We start from the raw sequence: 15,963 nt of genomic DNA, 5'->3' as shown, positions 1-15,963 counted from the left end.
ACCTGCTAAAAATTGGTTTCCTATTGAACATACTTCTTTCCTTAAGAAATCTGAGGAGTAAATGGAAACTATATTTTGACTTGTTGAAACAAAGTTTAGGGGTAGACTTTCGGATTCCTTTCTCTGCATGTTGAACGAGTGGCTTACTCAAATTGATGGCGCCAACTAAACTGACTTTTTGGGATATATAGAAGGATTTTATCTAACAAAACGACACTACATGTTATAGCTGGGAACATTTGGATAACAAATCAGAGAAAGATTTTCAAATAGTAAGTGAATATTTAAATCGCTTATGAAACCTGTGCTGGTGGAAAAATATTTTGATGTGGGGCGCCGTCCTCAAACAATCGCATGGCCTGCTTTCACTGTAATGGCTACTGTAAATCGGACAAGGCAGTTAGATTTACAAGAATTTAAGCTGATATAAGACACTTGTACACTGCTCAAAAAATGAAGGAACACTAAAATAACACATCCTAGATCTGAATGAAATATTCTTATTAAATACTTTTTTCTTTACATAGTTGAATGTGCTGACAATAAAATCACACAAAAATGATCAATGGAAATCAAATTTATCAACCCATGGAGGTCTGGATTTGGAGTCACACTCAAAATTAAAAGTGGAAAACCACACTACAGGCCGATCCAACTTTGATGTAATGTCCTTAAAACAAGTCAAAATGAGGCTCAGTAGTGTGTGTGGCCTCCACGTGCCTGTATGACCTCCCTACAACGCCTGGGCATGCTCCTGATGAGGTGGCGGATGGTCTCCTGAGGGATCTCCTCCCAGACCTGGACTAAAGCATCCGCCAACTCCTGGACAGTCTGTGGTGCAAAGTGGCGTTGGTGGATGGAGCGAGACATGATGTCCCAGATGTGCTCAATTGGATTCAGGTCTCCAGACTCTGTCACGTCTGTCACATGTGCTCAGTGTGAAACTGCTTTCATCTGTGAAGAGCACAGGGCGCCAGTGGCGAATTTGCCAATCTTGGTGTTCTCTGGCAAATGCCAAACGTCCTGCACGGTGTTGGGCTGTAAGCACAACCCCCACCTGTGGACGTCGGGCCCTCATACCACCCTCATGGAGTCTGTTTATGACCGTTTGAGCAGACACATGCACATTTGTGGCCTGCTGGAGGTCATTTTGCAGGGCTCTGGCAGTGCTCCTCCTACTCCTCCTTGCACAAAGGTGGAGGTAGCGGTCCTGCTGCTGGGTTGTTGCCCTCCTACGGCCTCCTCCACGTCTCCTGATGTACTGGCCTGTCTCCTGGTAGTGCCTCCATGCTCTGGACACTACGCTGACAGACACAGCAAACCTTCTTGCCACAGCTCGCATTGATGTTCCATCCTGGATGAGCTGAGCCACTTGTGTGGGTTGTAGACTCAGTCTCATGCCACTAGAGTGAAAGCACCACTCCTTTATTGGGGGTGTTACTAACTGCCTATAATTTCCACCTGTTGTCTATTCCATTTGCACAACAGCCTGTGACATTTATTGTCAATCAGTGTTGCTTCCTAAGTGGACAGTTTGATTTCACAGAAGTGTGATTGACTTGGAGTTACATTGTGTTGTTTAAGTGCTCCCTTTATTTTTTTGAGCAGTGTATGTACCTAAATGTTTAAAATCCATAATTTTTATGATTACTTATTTGAATTATGCACCCTCCAGTTTCACCAAAAGTTGTCCCGCTAGCGGGACGCCTAGCCCTATTAACATAGCTTATTGATGAGCTTTGAGAGCACTAAGGACCCTGGGACTAAACACCTCCCTCTGCAACTGGATCCTGGACTTCCTGACGGGCCGCCATAGGGGGTAAGGGTAGGTAACAACACATCCGCCACGCTGATCCTTAACATGGGGGCCCCTCAGGGGTGCGTGCTCAGTCCCCTCCTGTACTCCCTGTTCGCTCGTGACTCAGCGGCCAGGCACGACTCCAACACCATCATTCAATTTGCCGATGACACAACAGTGGTAGGCCTGATCACCGACAACAACGAGACAGCCTATAAGGAGGAGGTCAGAGACCTGGCCGTTGTGGTGCCAGGACAACAACCTCTCCCTCAACGTGATCAAGACTAAGGAGATGATTGTGGACTACAGAAAAGAGGACCGAGCACGCCCCCATTCTCATCAACGGGGCTGCAGTGGAGCAGGTTGAGAGCTTCAAGTTCCTTGGTGTCCACATCACCAACATGGTCCAAACGCACCAAGATAGTCAGGAAAAGGGCACGATAAAACCTATTCCCCATCAGGAGACTGAAAAGATTTGGCATGGGTTCTCAGATCTTCAAAAGGTTCTACAGGTGCCCCATCGAGAGCCTCTTGGCTGGTTGCATCTGGTATGGCAACTGCATGGCCTCCGACCGCAAGGCACTACAGAGGGTAGTGCGTCCTGCCCAGTGCATCACTGGGGCCAAGCTTCCTGTTATCCAGGAACCCTATACCAGGCGGTGTCAGAGGAAGGCCCTAACAATTGTCAAAAAGACTCCAGACTAGAGGTCGACCGATTAATCAGGGCAAATTTGAAGATTTCATAACAATTGGAAATCTGTATTATTTGACACCGATTTGGCTGTTTTTTAAAAAGTTTTTTTTTTTTTACACAGTTATTTAATCTTTATTTAACTAGGCAAGTCAGTTAACAACACATTCTTATTTTCAATGACGGCCTAGGAATGGTGGGTTAACTGCCTTATTCAGGGGCAGAATGACAGATTTTTACCATGTCAGCTCAGGGATTCAATCTTGCAATCTTACAGTTAACTAGTCTAACCACCTGATTACATTGCACTCCACGAGGAGCCTGCCTGTTACACGAATGCAGTAAGCCAAGGTAAGTTGCTAGCTAGCATTAAACTTGATCTTATAAAAAAACAATCAATCATAATCACTAGTGATATTACTAGTTTATCTAGCGTGTCCTGCGTTGCATATAATTGATGCGGTGCGTATTCGCGAAAAAGGACTGTCGTTGTTCCAATGTGTACCTAACCATAAACATCAATGCCTTTCTTAAAATCAATACACAGAAGTATATATTTTTAAACCTGCATATTTAGCTAAAAGAAATCCAGGTTAGCAGGCAATATTAACCAGGTGAAACTGTCACTTTTCTTGCGTTCATTGCATGCAGAGTCAGTGTATATGCAACAGTTTGGACCGCCTAATTTGCCAGAATTTTACGTAATTATGACATAACATTGAAGGTTGTGCAATGTAACAGGAATATTTAGACTTATGGATGCCACCCGGAACGGTTCCGTATTTCACTTAAAGAATAAAAGTCTTGTTTTCGAGATGATAGTTTCCAGATTCTACCATATTAATGACCTACGGCTCGTATTTCTGTATGTTATTATGTTATAACTAAGTCTAGGATTTGATAGAGCAGTCTGACTGAGCGATGGTAGGCAGCAGCAGGCTCGTAAGCATTCATTCAAACAACACTTTCGTGCATTTTTTTCCAGCAGCTCTTCGCTGTGCTTCAAGCATTGAGCTGTTTATGACTTCAAGCCTATCAACTCCCGAGATTAGGCTGGTGTAACCGATGTGAAATTGCCAACTAGTTAGCAGGGTGCGCACTAATAGCGTTTCAAACGTCACTCGATCTGAGATTTGGAGTAGCCGCCGCTTTTGTGGAGAGATGGGTAACGCTGCTTCGAGGGTGGCTGCTGTCGATGTGTTCCTGGTTCGAGCGAGGAGAGGGATGGAAGCTATACTGTTACACTGGCAATAGTAAAGTGCCTATAAGAACATCCAATAGTCAAAGGTTAATGAAATACAAATGGTATAGAGATAAATAGTCCTATAATTCAAATAATAACTAAAACTTCTTACCTGGAAATATTGAAGACTCATGTTAAAAGGAACCACCAGCTTTCATATGTTCTCATGTTCTGAGCAAGGAACTTGAACGTTAGCTTTCTTACATGGCACATATTTTTACTTTCTTTTTCAACACTTTGTTTTTGCATTATTTAAACCAAATTGAACATGTTTCATTATTTATTTGAGGCTAAATTGATTTTATTTAAAGTATTATATGAAGTTAAAATAAGTGTGCATTCAGTATTGTTGTAATTGTCATAAATGTTATATTTTTCATTTATTAATATATATTTTATAATTGGTATCTGCTTTTTTTTGGTCCTCCAATAAATCGGTATTGGCGTTGAAAAGTCATAATCGGTCGGCCTCTACTCCAGACACCCTGGTCATAGACTGTTCTCTCTGCTACCACACAGCAAGCGGTACCGGAGCCCCACGTCTAGGTCTAAGAGGCTTCTAAACAGCTTCTACCCCCAAGCCATTAAGACTCCTGAACATCTAGTCAAATGGCTAACCAGACTATTTGCATTTGCCCCCCCCCCCCTCCCACACTCTGTTGTCATCTATGCATAGTCACTTTAATTCATTATACCTACATGTACATACTACCTCAACTAACCAGTGCCCCCCGCACATTGACTCTGTACCGCCACCCCCCTGTATATAGCCTCCACATTGACTCTGTACCGGTACCCCCTGTATATAGCCTCCACATTGACTCTGTACCGCCACCCCTGTATATAGCCTCCACATTGACTCTGTACCGACACCCCCTGTATATAGCCTCCACATTGACTCTGTACCGTAACACCCTGTATATAGCCTCCACATTGACTCTGTACCGTAACACCCTGTATATAGCCTCCACATTGACTCTGTACCGCCACCCCTGTATATAGCCTCCACATTGACTCTGTACCGTAATACCCTGTATATAGCCTCCACATTGACTCTGTACCGCCACCCCTGTATATAGCCTCCACATTGACTCTGTACCGCCACCCCTGTATATAGCCTCCACATTGACTCTGTACCGGTACCCCCTGTATATAGCCTCCACATTGACTCTGTACCAATACCCCCTGTATATAGCCTCCACATTGACTCTGTACCGGTACCCCCTGTATATAGCCTCCACATTGACTCTGTACCGCCACCCCTGTATATAGCCTCCACATTGACTCTGTACTGGTACCCCCTGTATATAGCCTCCACATTGACTCTGTACCGGTACCCCCTGTATATAGCCTCCACATTGACTCTGTACTGGTACCCCCTGTATATAGCCTCCACATTGACTCTGTACCGCCACCCCTGTATATAGCCTCCACATTGACTCTGTACTGGTACCCCCTGTATATAGCCTCCACATTGACTCTGTACCGCCACCCCTGTATATAGCCTCCACATTGACTCTGTACCGGTACCCCCTGTATATAGCCTCCACATTGACTCTGTACCGCCACCCCTGTATATAGCCTCCACATTGACTCTGTACTGGTACCCCCTGTATATAGCCTCCACATTGACTCTGTACCGGTACCCCCTGTATATAGCCTCCACATTGACTCTGTACTGGTACCCCCTGTATATAGCCTCCACATTGACTCTGTACTGGTACCCCCTGTATATAGCCTCCACATTGACTCTGTACTGGTAACCCCTGTATATAGCCTCCACATTGACTCTGTACTGGTACCCCCTGTATATAGCCTCCACATTGACTCTGTACTGGTACCCCCTGTATATAGCCTCCACATTGACTCTGTACTGGTACCCCTGTATATAGCCTCCACATTGACTCTGTACCGCCACCCCTGTATATAGCCTCCACATTGACTCTGTACTGGTACCCCCTGTATATAGCCTCCACATTGACTCTGTACCGCCACCCCCCTGTATATAGCCTCCACATTGACTCTGTACCGCCACCCCTGTATATAGCCTCCACATTGACTCTGTACCGCCACCCCCCTGTATATAGCCTCCACATTGACTCTGTACCGCCACCCCCCTGTATATAGCCTCCACATTGACTCTGTACCGCCACCCCCCTGTATATAGCCTCCACATTGACTCTGTACCGCCACCCCCCTGTATATAGCCTCCACATTGACTCTGTACCGCCACCCCCCTGTATATAGCCTCCACATTGACTCTGTACCGCCACCCCCCTGTATATATTGATATTTTACTGCAGCTCTTTAAATTACTTGTTACTTTTATCTCGTATTCTTATCTGTATTTTTTGTTAAAAATGCACAGTTGGTTAGGGGCTCGTAAGTAAGCATTTCAATGTAAGGTCTACCTGTTGTATTTGCCGCATGTGACTAATAAAATTAGATTTGATATAACAACGTGATGAGATTGTGGTACTCCTTGCAAGCAAGGTGATTATTCACTCCAAAGAAAAGTGAAAGATAAAAAATTTACAAAATCTGTACGGTTTTATTTAAAAAAATTTAAATGGTGTGCAGGTGAGGATGGAAGCCTAAAAGGGCTTACATGAAAACCACACCACAAATAATTAAAAAAATAGGTTGTTGAATCAGTTAAACATAACATATTAAGTATAGATGTACAGTTAAAGTCGGAAGTTTACATACACCTTAGCCAAATACATTTAAACTCAGTTTTTCACAATTCCTGACATTTAATCCTAGTAAAAATTCCCTGTCTTAGGTCAGTTAGGATCACCACTTCATTTGAAGAATGTGAAATGTCAGAATAATAGTAGAGTGATTTATTTCAGCTTTTATTTCTTTCATCACATTCCCAGTGCGTCAGAAGCTTACATACACTCAATTAGTATTTGGTAGCATTGCCTTTAAATTGTTTAACTTGGGTCAAACGTTTCTGGTAGCCTTCCACAAGCTTCCCACAATAAGTTGGGTGAATTTTGGCCCATTCCTCCTGACAGAGCTGGTGTAACTGAGTCAGGTTTGTAGGCCTCCTTGCTCGCACATGCTTTTTCAGTTCTGCCCACACATTTTCTATAGGATTGAGGTCAGGGCTTTGTGATGGCCACTCCAATACCTTGACTTTGTTGTCCTTAAGCCATTTTGCCACAACTTTGGAAGTATGCTTGGGGTCATTGTCCATTTGGAAGACCCATTTGCGACCAACTTTAACTTCCTGACTGATGTCTTGAGATTCAATATATCCACAACATTTTCCTCCCTCATGATGCCATCTATTTTGTGAAGTGCACCAGTCCCTCCTGCAGCAAAGCACCCCCACAACATGATGCTGCCACCCCCGTGCTTCACGGTTGGGATGGTGTTCTGCAAGCCTCCCCCTTTTTCCTCCAAACATAACGATGGTCATTATGGCCAAACAGTTCTATTTTTGTTTCATCAGACCAGAGGACATTTCTCCAAAAAGTAAGATCTTTGTCCCCATGTGCAGTTGCAAACCGTAGGCTTTTTTTTATGGCAGTTTTGGAGCAGTGGCTTCTTCCTTGCTGAACGGCCTTTCAGGTTATGTCGATATAGGACTCGTTTTACTGTGGAAAAATATAGTTTTGTACTGTTTCCTCCAGAATTTTCACAAGGTCCTTTGCTGTTGTTCTGGGATTGATTTGCACTTTTCGCACCAAAGTACGTTCATCTCTAGGAGACAGAACGCGTATCTTTCCTGAGAGGTATGACGGCTGCATGGTCCCATGGTGTTTACTATTGTTTGTACAGATGAACGTGGTACCTTCAGGCGTTTGGAAATTGCTCCCAAGGCTAAACCTGACTTGAGGTCTACAATGTTTTGTCTGAGGTCTTGGCTGATTTCTTTTGATTTTCCCACAATGTCAAGCAAAGAGGCACTGAGTTTGAATGTAGGCCTTGAAATACACCCACAGGTAGACCTCCAATTGACTCAAATTATGTCAATTAGCCTATCAGAAGCTTCTAAAGCCATGACATCATTTTCGGGAATTTCCCAAGCTGTTTAAATGTACAACTATGGTTTCTTAGCAAGACATTTGTGGAATGGTTGAAAATCAAGTTTTAATGACTCCAACCTAAATGTATGTAAACTTCCGACTTCAACTGTAGCAAACAAGTCTTTGGTTGCCTAGGCAATGCCCCCTTCCCTGCAGTCAGGAGCGGAGAAAACGTGCATTCAGGAGCGGAGTCAGGAGCAGAGTCAGGAGCGGAGTCAGGAGTGGAGTCAGGAGCGGAGAAAACATGCAGTCAGGAGCAGAGTCAGGAGCAGAGTCAGGAGCAGAGTCAGGAGCGGAGTCAGGAGCGGAGTCAGGAGCGGAGTCAGGAGCGGAGTCAGGAGCGGAGTCAGGAGCAGAGTCAGGAGCAGAGTCAGGAGCAGAGTCAGGAGCAGAGTCAGGAGCAGAGTCAGGAGCAGAGTCAGGAGCAGAGTCAGGAGCGGAGTCAGGAGTGGAGTCAGGAGCGGAGTCAGGAGCGGAGTCAGGAGCGGAGAAAACGTGCAGTCAGGAGCGGAGTCAGGAGCAGAGTCAGGAGCGGAGAAAACATGCAGTCAGGAGCAGAGTCAGGAGCGGAGTCAGGAGCAGAGTCAGGAGCGGAGTCAGGAGCGGAGAAAACATGCAGTCAGGAGCGGAGTCAGGAGCAGAGTCAGGAGCAGAGTCAGGAGTGGAGTCAGGAGCGGAGAAAACATGCAGTCAGGAGCAGAGTCAGGAGCAGAGTCAGGAGCAGAGTCAGGAGCGGAGTCAGGAGCGGAGTCAGGAGCGGAGTCAGGAGCGGAGTCAGGAGCGGAGTCAGGAGCGGAGTCAGGAGCAGAGTCAGGAGCGGAGTCAGGAGCAGAGTCAGGAGCAGAGTCAGGAGCAGAGTCAGGAGCAGAGTCAGGAGCAGAGTCAGGAGCAGAGTCAGGAGCAGAGTCAGGAGCAGAGTCAGGAGCAGAGTCAGGAGCAGAGTCAGGAGTGGAGTCAGGAGCGGAGTCAGGAGCGGAGTCAGGAGCGGAGAAAACGTGCAGTCAGGAGCGGAGTCAGGAGCAGAGTCAGGAGCGGAGAAAACATGCAGTCAGGAGCAGAGTCAGGAGCGGAGTCAGGAGCAGAGTCAGGAGCGGAGTCAGGAGCGGAGAAAACATGCAGTCAGGAGCGGAGTCAGGAGCAGAGTCAGGAGCAGAGTCAGGAGCGGAGTCAGGAGCGGAGTCAGGAGCGGAGTCAGGAGCAGAGAAAACGTGCAGTCAGGAGCAGAGTCAGGAGCAGAGTCAGGAGCGGAGAAAACATGCAGTCAGGAGCAGAGTCAGGAGCGGAGTCAGGAGCGGAGTCAGGAGCGGAGTCAGGAGCGGAGTCAGGAGCAGAGTCAGGAGCAGAGTCAGGAGCAGAGTCAGGAGCAGAGTCAGGAGCAGAGTCAGGAGCGGAGTCAGGAGCAGAGAAAACGTGCAGTCAGGAGCAGAGTCAGGAGCAGAGTCAGGAGCGGAGAAAACATGCAGTCAGGAGCAGAGTCAGGAGCAGAGTCAGGAGCGGAGTCAGGAGCGGAGTCAGGAGCGGAGTCAGGAGCGGAGTCAGGAGCGGAGTCAGGAGCGGAGTCAGGAGCGGAGAAAACATGCAGTCAGGAGCGGAGAAAACATGCAGTCAGGAGCGGAGTCAGGAGCAGAGAAAACATGCAGTCAGGAGCGGAGTCAGGAGCGGAGTCAGGAGCGGAGTCAGGAGCAGAGAAAACATGCAGTCAGGAGCAGAGGAGAAAATGTTAGTATTAAAAAATATATATATTTTTTGCTATTTAAATGATGACTATGATCATTTGGCTGACCAATAACTGTCATCCAAAATTCCATGACTGTCACAGACCTACACGTACCAGATGGGTAGCAGCTAGAATTATTGGTGATTTTTTGAAGAGGGAGAGATGTGGTTCAGAAGAGGCAGTCCAAGTCCATGTGTTGCTCTTTAACCCCCTCTGGATGACATCTGCATTTGATTCAATGCAAATTCAATGCAAATTTGCCAATGCAAATTTGTCAAATTCTGTTTTTCTGCATATTGAACTGAACATAGGCCTAGTCAAATTTTGATTGAACAAAACCCACTTACAGCCTATAGAGAGAAATAGTACTGGCGTCTTTTTGTAGGCACTAACTAACTACACCATGGTTCGTTGGACAAATCCTATAGGGAAATTTAAGAGTTGTTGTATATATGCTGAAAATAAGGTTTGTGGTAAACACAGGCGTAGGAGATCTTATGTTTTGTTTAATGAGATAATCTTTATTCCCCCCCCCCCCCCCCCCCACCACACACACACACACATAAAGGCTTCATATTTCATAAAGGTCATGTTAACTGACTGATATCTCAGAACAAAACATATGGCTAAATGAACCAGAGGTAACTCCTTTTTTAGGCCTACAAAGCTGGTGAGCTCTATAGAATGAAATCATCAAAGACTCCACTCCATCCAATAACCATCACGTGCGCAAATACAAAATTGCCATATTCATATAGCCTATGGATGTTTCGGATATCTGCATGGAAACATAAGCCTTTCCTCAGAAACTCCATAGTGCATTCGCAATGTTAGGGTGAGTCTCTCCAAAGCGTTATTATGCATGCATGTCCATGCCTTTCCACGACTGGACGTGGGATGTCATTGGCACTATTCAATTTGATCGGTCGGTGCGTGAGCCGATTTTAAAGCGACCGGTGCACTTCGCAAGAGCAGGTTACAATTGTTACCTTTATAATAAAGACAAAATATCTATACAATGTATGCTGCGTAATACAATGATACAACGCGTAATAACACAACGTAAATTGGTACAACAAAGCGGAGTAGCAGTCGAGATGCTCAAACCTAAGGCAAGGCCTATAATAGAACGTTCATGCGTAGTCTTCCGTTGCCAGAGGCTGGTTTTCTAGTGAATAAGGGAGAATGGAGTCGAACAAACCTACTCAGACCAAGAGCTATGAAATAAATCCTAATTTTCGGTTACATTCCTCTTTCTCCTAATCGATCATGGGGTTTTAACGTTGGATAAGACAACATGGGATGCATTCATAGTATTGGTTTCAATTAATTAATGAAAATGTGTGTCCAGTTCACACGAGAGAAAATATCATTGATTTGATGTGATAAGAATAACACTTACTGCAATGCTGGCAACTGCAGATTCTGGTCGTTCGATCATTGTAGTACTACTGTGACACCACCCACCCTAGAGACGAATAGATCAGACATACATTTTTTTTTATACACGGAACAAAAGCGTGAAGAGACACTGCTTTAAAAAAAGAGCCGTTCTCTTCCTGCAACGCAACGTTTGTATGTAGCCTACTAGTAGCAACAGAACCCTTGTGCCTCTCAACGGGCCCAAATGAATGAAATTGGGTTGGTGGTAGACTATCAAAATAGGTTACGACGACTAGTAGAATAGACCGTAGACAAACCGCACAAGTGGGAAATGTTCGTGTTGCAATCTCGAAAGGCGATTGTCTCCTCCTTTGGAACTACTGTATATGCCTATTGGCTAGAGACAGCTGAAATTGTGATGTCACATCAGATTCGACGGACTACCGAATTCTATTGGTTCTTAATACGAACTGCATTCTTATTCGATGAGGTTTAACGGCGGTTGGCATCCAATGTATGTTACGTTACTGCCACCTACTATACTGGAGTACAACTCCTTTATACTTACACATTCCTTTGTCTCATGCCCTTCTGCACACATCTCACTGTAACAATGTAATGTCTTCGGCACAAAAGATCATACAGGATAACTTATATATACTAACATAATTTTGTCGGGCAAAGACTCAACATCAATATTATTGCATTTCCCTACATCCACAAAACATCTGCTAAACATGTGTATGTGACCAATACAATTGGATTTGGTTTGATCAAAACTCAAAAGAACAGACAATGACTCTTCTTTTTCACCACTCACGCCACCCTGTCTGCGTCGCACCAAACAACTAGCATCACAAACACTGGGAATCTTCTTTTTCAGTTGGTCTACGAACTGCATTGTGGTAAGCCGAGCCTTTTATCTTGAATCTGTTACAAATCTTTCATGAAGGTCTTGGACAGACCATCATCTCATAAACGTGCCATTGGATTTGCATTGATCACAGGTCCAATATCGCATACATGTGGTCTCCTGGCCTCCTGCATTCATATTGTCAACAGGATAATCCAGAAACAACCATGAGTTCATTCCACACGGTCATTCGAGAACACCAGCATGTCTAGTTGTGCTCTTTTGTGGCTGTGCATTAGAGCATTAGGATCCAATCAAAATGTATTTGTCACATACGCCGAATACAACAGGTGTCGACCTTACCGTGAAATGCTTACTTACAAGTCCTCAACCAACAATAAGAGTTAAGAAAAATAAGAGTTAAGAAAATGTTTACTAAATAAACTTATGTAAAATAACATAAACATAATAACATAAATGAGCAACAATAAAATAAGAGTAATGAGGCTATATACCTATATACAGGGGGTACCAGTACCAGGTCAATGTGCGGAGGTACAGGTTAGTCGAGGTAATTTATGAAATATGTACATGTAGGTGGGGGGGGGGGGGGGGTCAATGCAAATAGTCCGGGTAGCCATTTGATTAGCTGTTCTACAGTCTTATGACTTGGGGGTAGAAGCTGTTAAGAAGCTTCTTGGACCTAGACTTGGTGCTCCAGTACCGCTTGCCATGCGGATGAGGCAATGACACACACACACACACACACACACACACACACACACACTGAGCCTATGACTGATACAATAGTTAGGAATCCACCACTACAGTTCATTTGCAGGTAATATATCAGCTTACGAATGAGCTGGCCAGTGAAACTGTCATGTTCTTCACGCTGAGACAGTTTGACACACTTACACAATTGAGTGCATCTGAATATTCAGTGTGGTTTAGAGATGTTTTACAGTCCTGTTTAATCAGGTAAGCATTAAAACAGAGAGCAACAAATTATTTGTCTACATGCATTTTAATGAATTGAAGGCAGTAAAACAGAATATAGGCCTATAACGTACAATTCAGTAATCAAGAATACTTAAATGTAACATAACCTGGAACTACACTCAAATTCTACACAATTATGTGTTTTACGGATGTGTGTATCGAATTTAATTTAAAAAATAAATATTGACAATCGTTCTGTCAAATCAATCTCTGTCATTTGATCACAGGCAACAAATGCTAAAGAGAAAGGTATACAGGCTGCTCACAGTGTTACAGTTATATAGAGATCATCTAGCTTATCTATTTCCCCAGATCCAGGTGGTGTTTTGGCTCAGGACCATGACTGCTCTCTCTGAGGCAGATCACTGGCCATGTCCTTGTGAAATAGAGGTACAAAAGAGGTTCTGAAGGATTTGCTTTGATGTTGACGCAGCTGACGGTCCGATCACCATGGTTACAGGAGTGGTGTCTGCTCCCCAGACTTCTTGCTGTCCAGGAAGTTGATGTAGTCCTTCACCCATCTGTCTGAGGACCTGGCACACACCTGTCGCCCCGCCTGAGTCTTAAACCTGGACATAGAAAAACAGGGTTATTAGCACAGCATAACAGTAACAACACCGCATAGGGACAATCACATGCAAGACATCCTAGGCTCACTCATGACTTATGACATCCTGTTTTAGATCTATGTTAGATTTTTAACCTAGTTTTAGATGATGATGTCAGAGGACTTTTGTTCTTATTTTTAAAGGAAACTGCATGACGACGTGAAAGTGAGGTAGTGAAAGTTGATCACAGGAAAGAGGAACACATTCTGGGTTTTTACAACAGAGGGATAGTCACCAAAAAGAAGAAGCTCACTCTCTCTCTTTGTGGACCGGTCTCTTACACTGATTTCTTTGAGGATTTGGACCACGAATGCCAATCATTCCCTGTCAGTCCTATAACTATCCCAGTCGCAGTATGATGGAATCAATGGCTCTCTGTCTGTCTGACACCTGTAATATTACAACATAACACTTTTCTTTGATTCTTTCAGTACCTTGAGTGTTCGGTTCACACTAACTTAGAAATCACCCTCAAGCACTAATCGCCACATGTCCACTCTCAGACAGTAACAGCTAAATAACAATAAGGTTACTCACAGAATGGCTGGGTTGGAGCACTGCTGGCTGGTCTTGGTGTAACCCACCACTCTACCTCTGGGTATCTGACGATCAGCAAAGGTAAAACAACATTTCTTCGGTCCGCTTGCCATACGCAGGCCTAGACAACACACAGAACACACACTTATAGGTCAGATTGGGACACACACACACACACACACTCAAAAATACGAGCAAAAATACAAACATTACAGTTACAGTCGCTTACCTTCGGTAAAAGTGATGGCACTGAGTACCAGAACAAGCACAGACAGCATAGCAAGACGAGGGGTGAACATGCTGGCTTAGAGTTGGTCCAGGTAGGGTGGAGAGTGAATGAGGAGTAAAGAGTTGTGACTTCAGGTGTCAAGCTTTATTCTCTGCGTTGTGGTGGTGTACAGAGGACCAGTCTTTATACTATCAAGGTGGAGTTAGGGGGAGACCCAGACAAGGGTCTCCCCCTAACGATTGTCTCGGTCAGGTTTTTCCCATCTAATTGTTAAACATTTAAGTCGTGTGCTTTTGAGTGTGTGTCATCCCATCCCATCAGTGTCATGATTCTTCTATGACGTGACTGTATTTCACTTCTCTTTTTCAGCATTGGGTTTTACATCAGAAGTATACATATGATTGTGAATTCACTATGAAGAAAAGCCCATGTGGGATTTTTAGATTCTATTCATCTGTTCATCAACAAAAATATTCTTGGAGTTATTGAAACTTAGAGAAGGAGAGTTTGTACTTAGTGACTTAGTACATGAGATTTATATACTGGACGTAGTCTATAATGTACTGTACAAATAGCTGTGTGACGTACAATAGCTCAGTATCTTGTTATTTATTTTATACAGTCATTTTTGTTCATCTTTATCAAGGATGCCAATAATTGTGGGCGCAACTGTACATACAGAGCATTAAGGAAGTATTCAGACCAGAATGTATTTGGTACCCTTCCCCAGATCTGTGCCTCGACACAATCCTGTCTCGGGGCTCTATGGACAATTCTTTCGACCTCGTGGCTTGGTTTTTGCTCTGGCATGCACTGTCAACTGTTGGACCTTATATAGACATGTGTGTGTCTTTCCAAATCATGTCCAATCAATTGAATTTACCACAGGTGGACCAATCAAGTTGTAGAAACATCTCAAGGATGATCATTGGAAACAGGATGCACCTGAGCATCATTTCGAGTCTCATGTCTCATGAATACTTATGTAAATAAGGTATTATTACTTTTTGTTCTTAATACATTTGCAAAAATGTCTAAAAACCCAGTTTGTGCTTCGTCATAATGGGGTATTGTGTGTGTATATGGATCAATTTTAGTATAAGGCTGTAACGTAAAAAAATGTGGAAAAAGTCAAGGGGCCTGAATACTTTGCAAATGCACTGTATACATGTAGCTCTGTGACATACAGTATATTCTAGTATGTACATTTTTACCCAAGCAGGTGATTTCCCCTCTTTATTAAAAGTCATACTATTACTGTTTTTTTTAAACTGTGGTTCTAGTCATGCATGTCAACGTCTTTAGTATAGAATGCATCATGGCCGTTGGCACAAATTCACTGTATTCATGATTGAATATTGCCATTCTAAATGAGAGTTGCTGTTTATGGTTGACTGGACAAGCAATTTGCTTAACTCATCGGCATATCAAGCATATCATCAAGCTCAAATGAACAATCTAGACCTAGAAATTAGATACAAATTACAAGGCATGTGTAATTGACTAGTTTGGAGGAATGTTATTTGGGGATATTGACCCTTGATTGGTAAAAGATGCCAAAATGAAAAGGTGTGTCTTTATGTTTATATTCTTTTGCTTTATGTTTATAGGGAGTCCCCTCGTTGGAGTTTTCAAAAAAGCTCATACAATGGAGTGTTCTACCACTGAAGAGTTATTTGTGGTTCTTCACAAAGTATTCAAGTGTAACATTGAACTCTCCTCTCCCCTGATATTAAAAAGAAGAAGTATATGTCATACGAGGAAAATACCCACAAGGTTTAACTTCCTTGTCACTTTTCTTTCTTTGGTACACAAGTGGTTTCGTTCCTTTCTAAGTCCCATATGCTGTGTGACTGACCACG

At 43.8% G+C, this 15,963-nt stretch overlaps 2 protein-coding genes across 7 annotated transcripts in view; both read right to left on the bottom strand.

Moving 5' to 3' along the window:
• Nucleotides 1-11,289, bottom strand: part of LOC110514277 (septin-7) — a 46,084-nt gene extending 34,795 nt beyond the window's left edge. For 2 of the 6 annotated variants that reach the window (XM_036973736.2, XM_036973743.2), the window contains exon 1: nt 10,892-11,073. In XM_036973736.2, coding sequence (XP_036829631.1) covers nt 10,892-10,930 — 39 coding nt within the window. In that variant the 5' untranslated portion in view covers nt 10,931-11,073. Of the gene's footprint in view, nt 1-10,891; nt 11,074-11,189 lie in introns of those variants that run through there. The other 4 variants (XM_036973739.2, XM_036973764.2, XM_036973745.2 and 1 more) reach the window with 4 other exon arrangements.
• Nucleotides 11,290-12,768: 1,479 nt separating this feature from the next.
• ccl4 (CCL4 protein) lies at nt 12,769-14,256 on the bottom strand. The gene is given in 3 exon segments (NM_001124489.2): nt 12,769-13,296; nt 13,873-13,993; nt 14,102-14,256. Coding segments are annotated over 3 exon segments (306 nt in total). The 5' UTR covers nt 14,172-14,256; the 3' UTR covers nt 12,769-13,181.
• Between the last annotated feature and the right edge of the window lie 1,707 nt (nt 14,257-15,963).

The sequence above is a fragment of the Oncorhynchus mykiss genome, chromosome 1 (genome assembly GCF_057628025.1).
Source record: "Oncorhynchus mykiss isolate SJ-2025 chromosome 1, ASM5762802v1, whole genome shotgun sequence".
Taxonomy (NCBI): Eukaryota; Metazoa; Chordata; class Actinopteri; order Salmoniformes; family Salmonidae; genus Oncorhynchus; species Oncorhynchus mykiss.
Note: the sequence above shows the minus strand (reverse complement) of the source record. Positions and strands in the feature narration are given on the sequence as shown.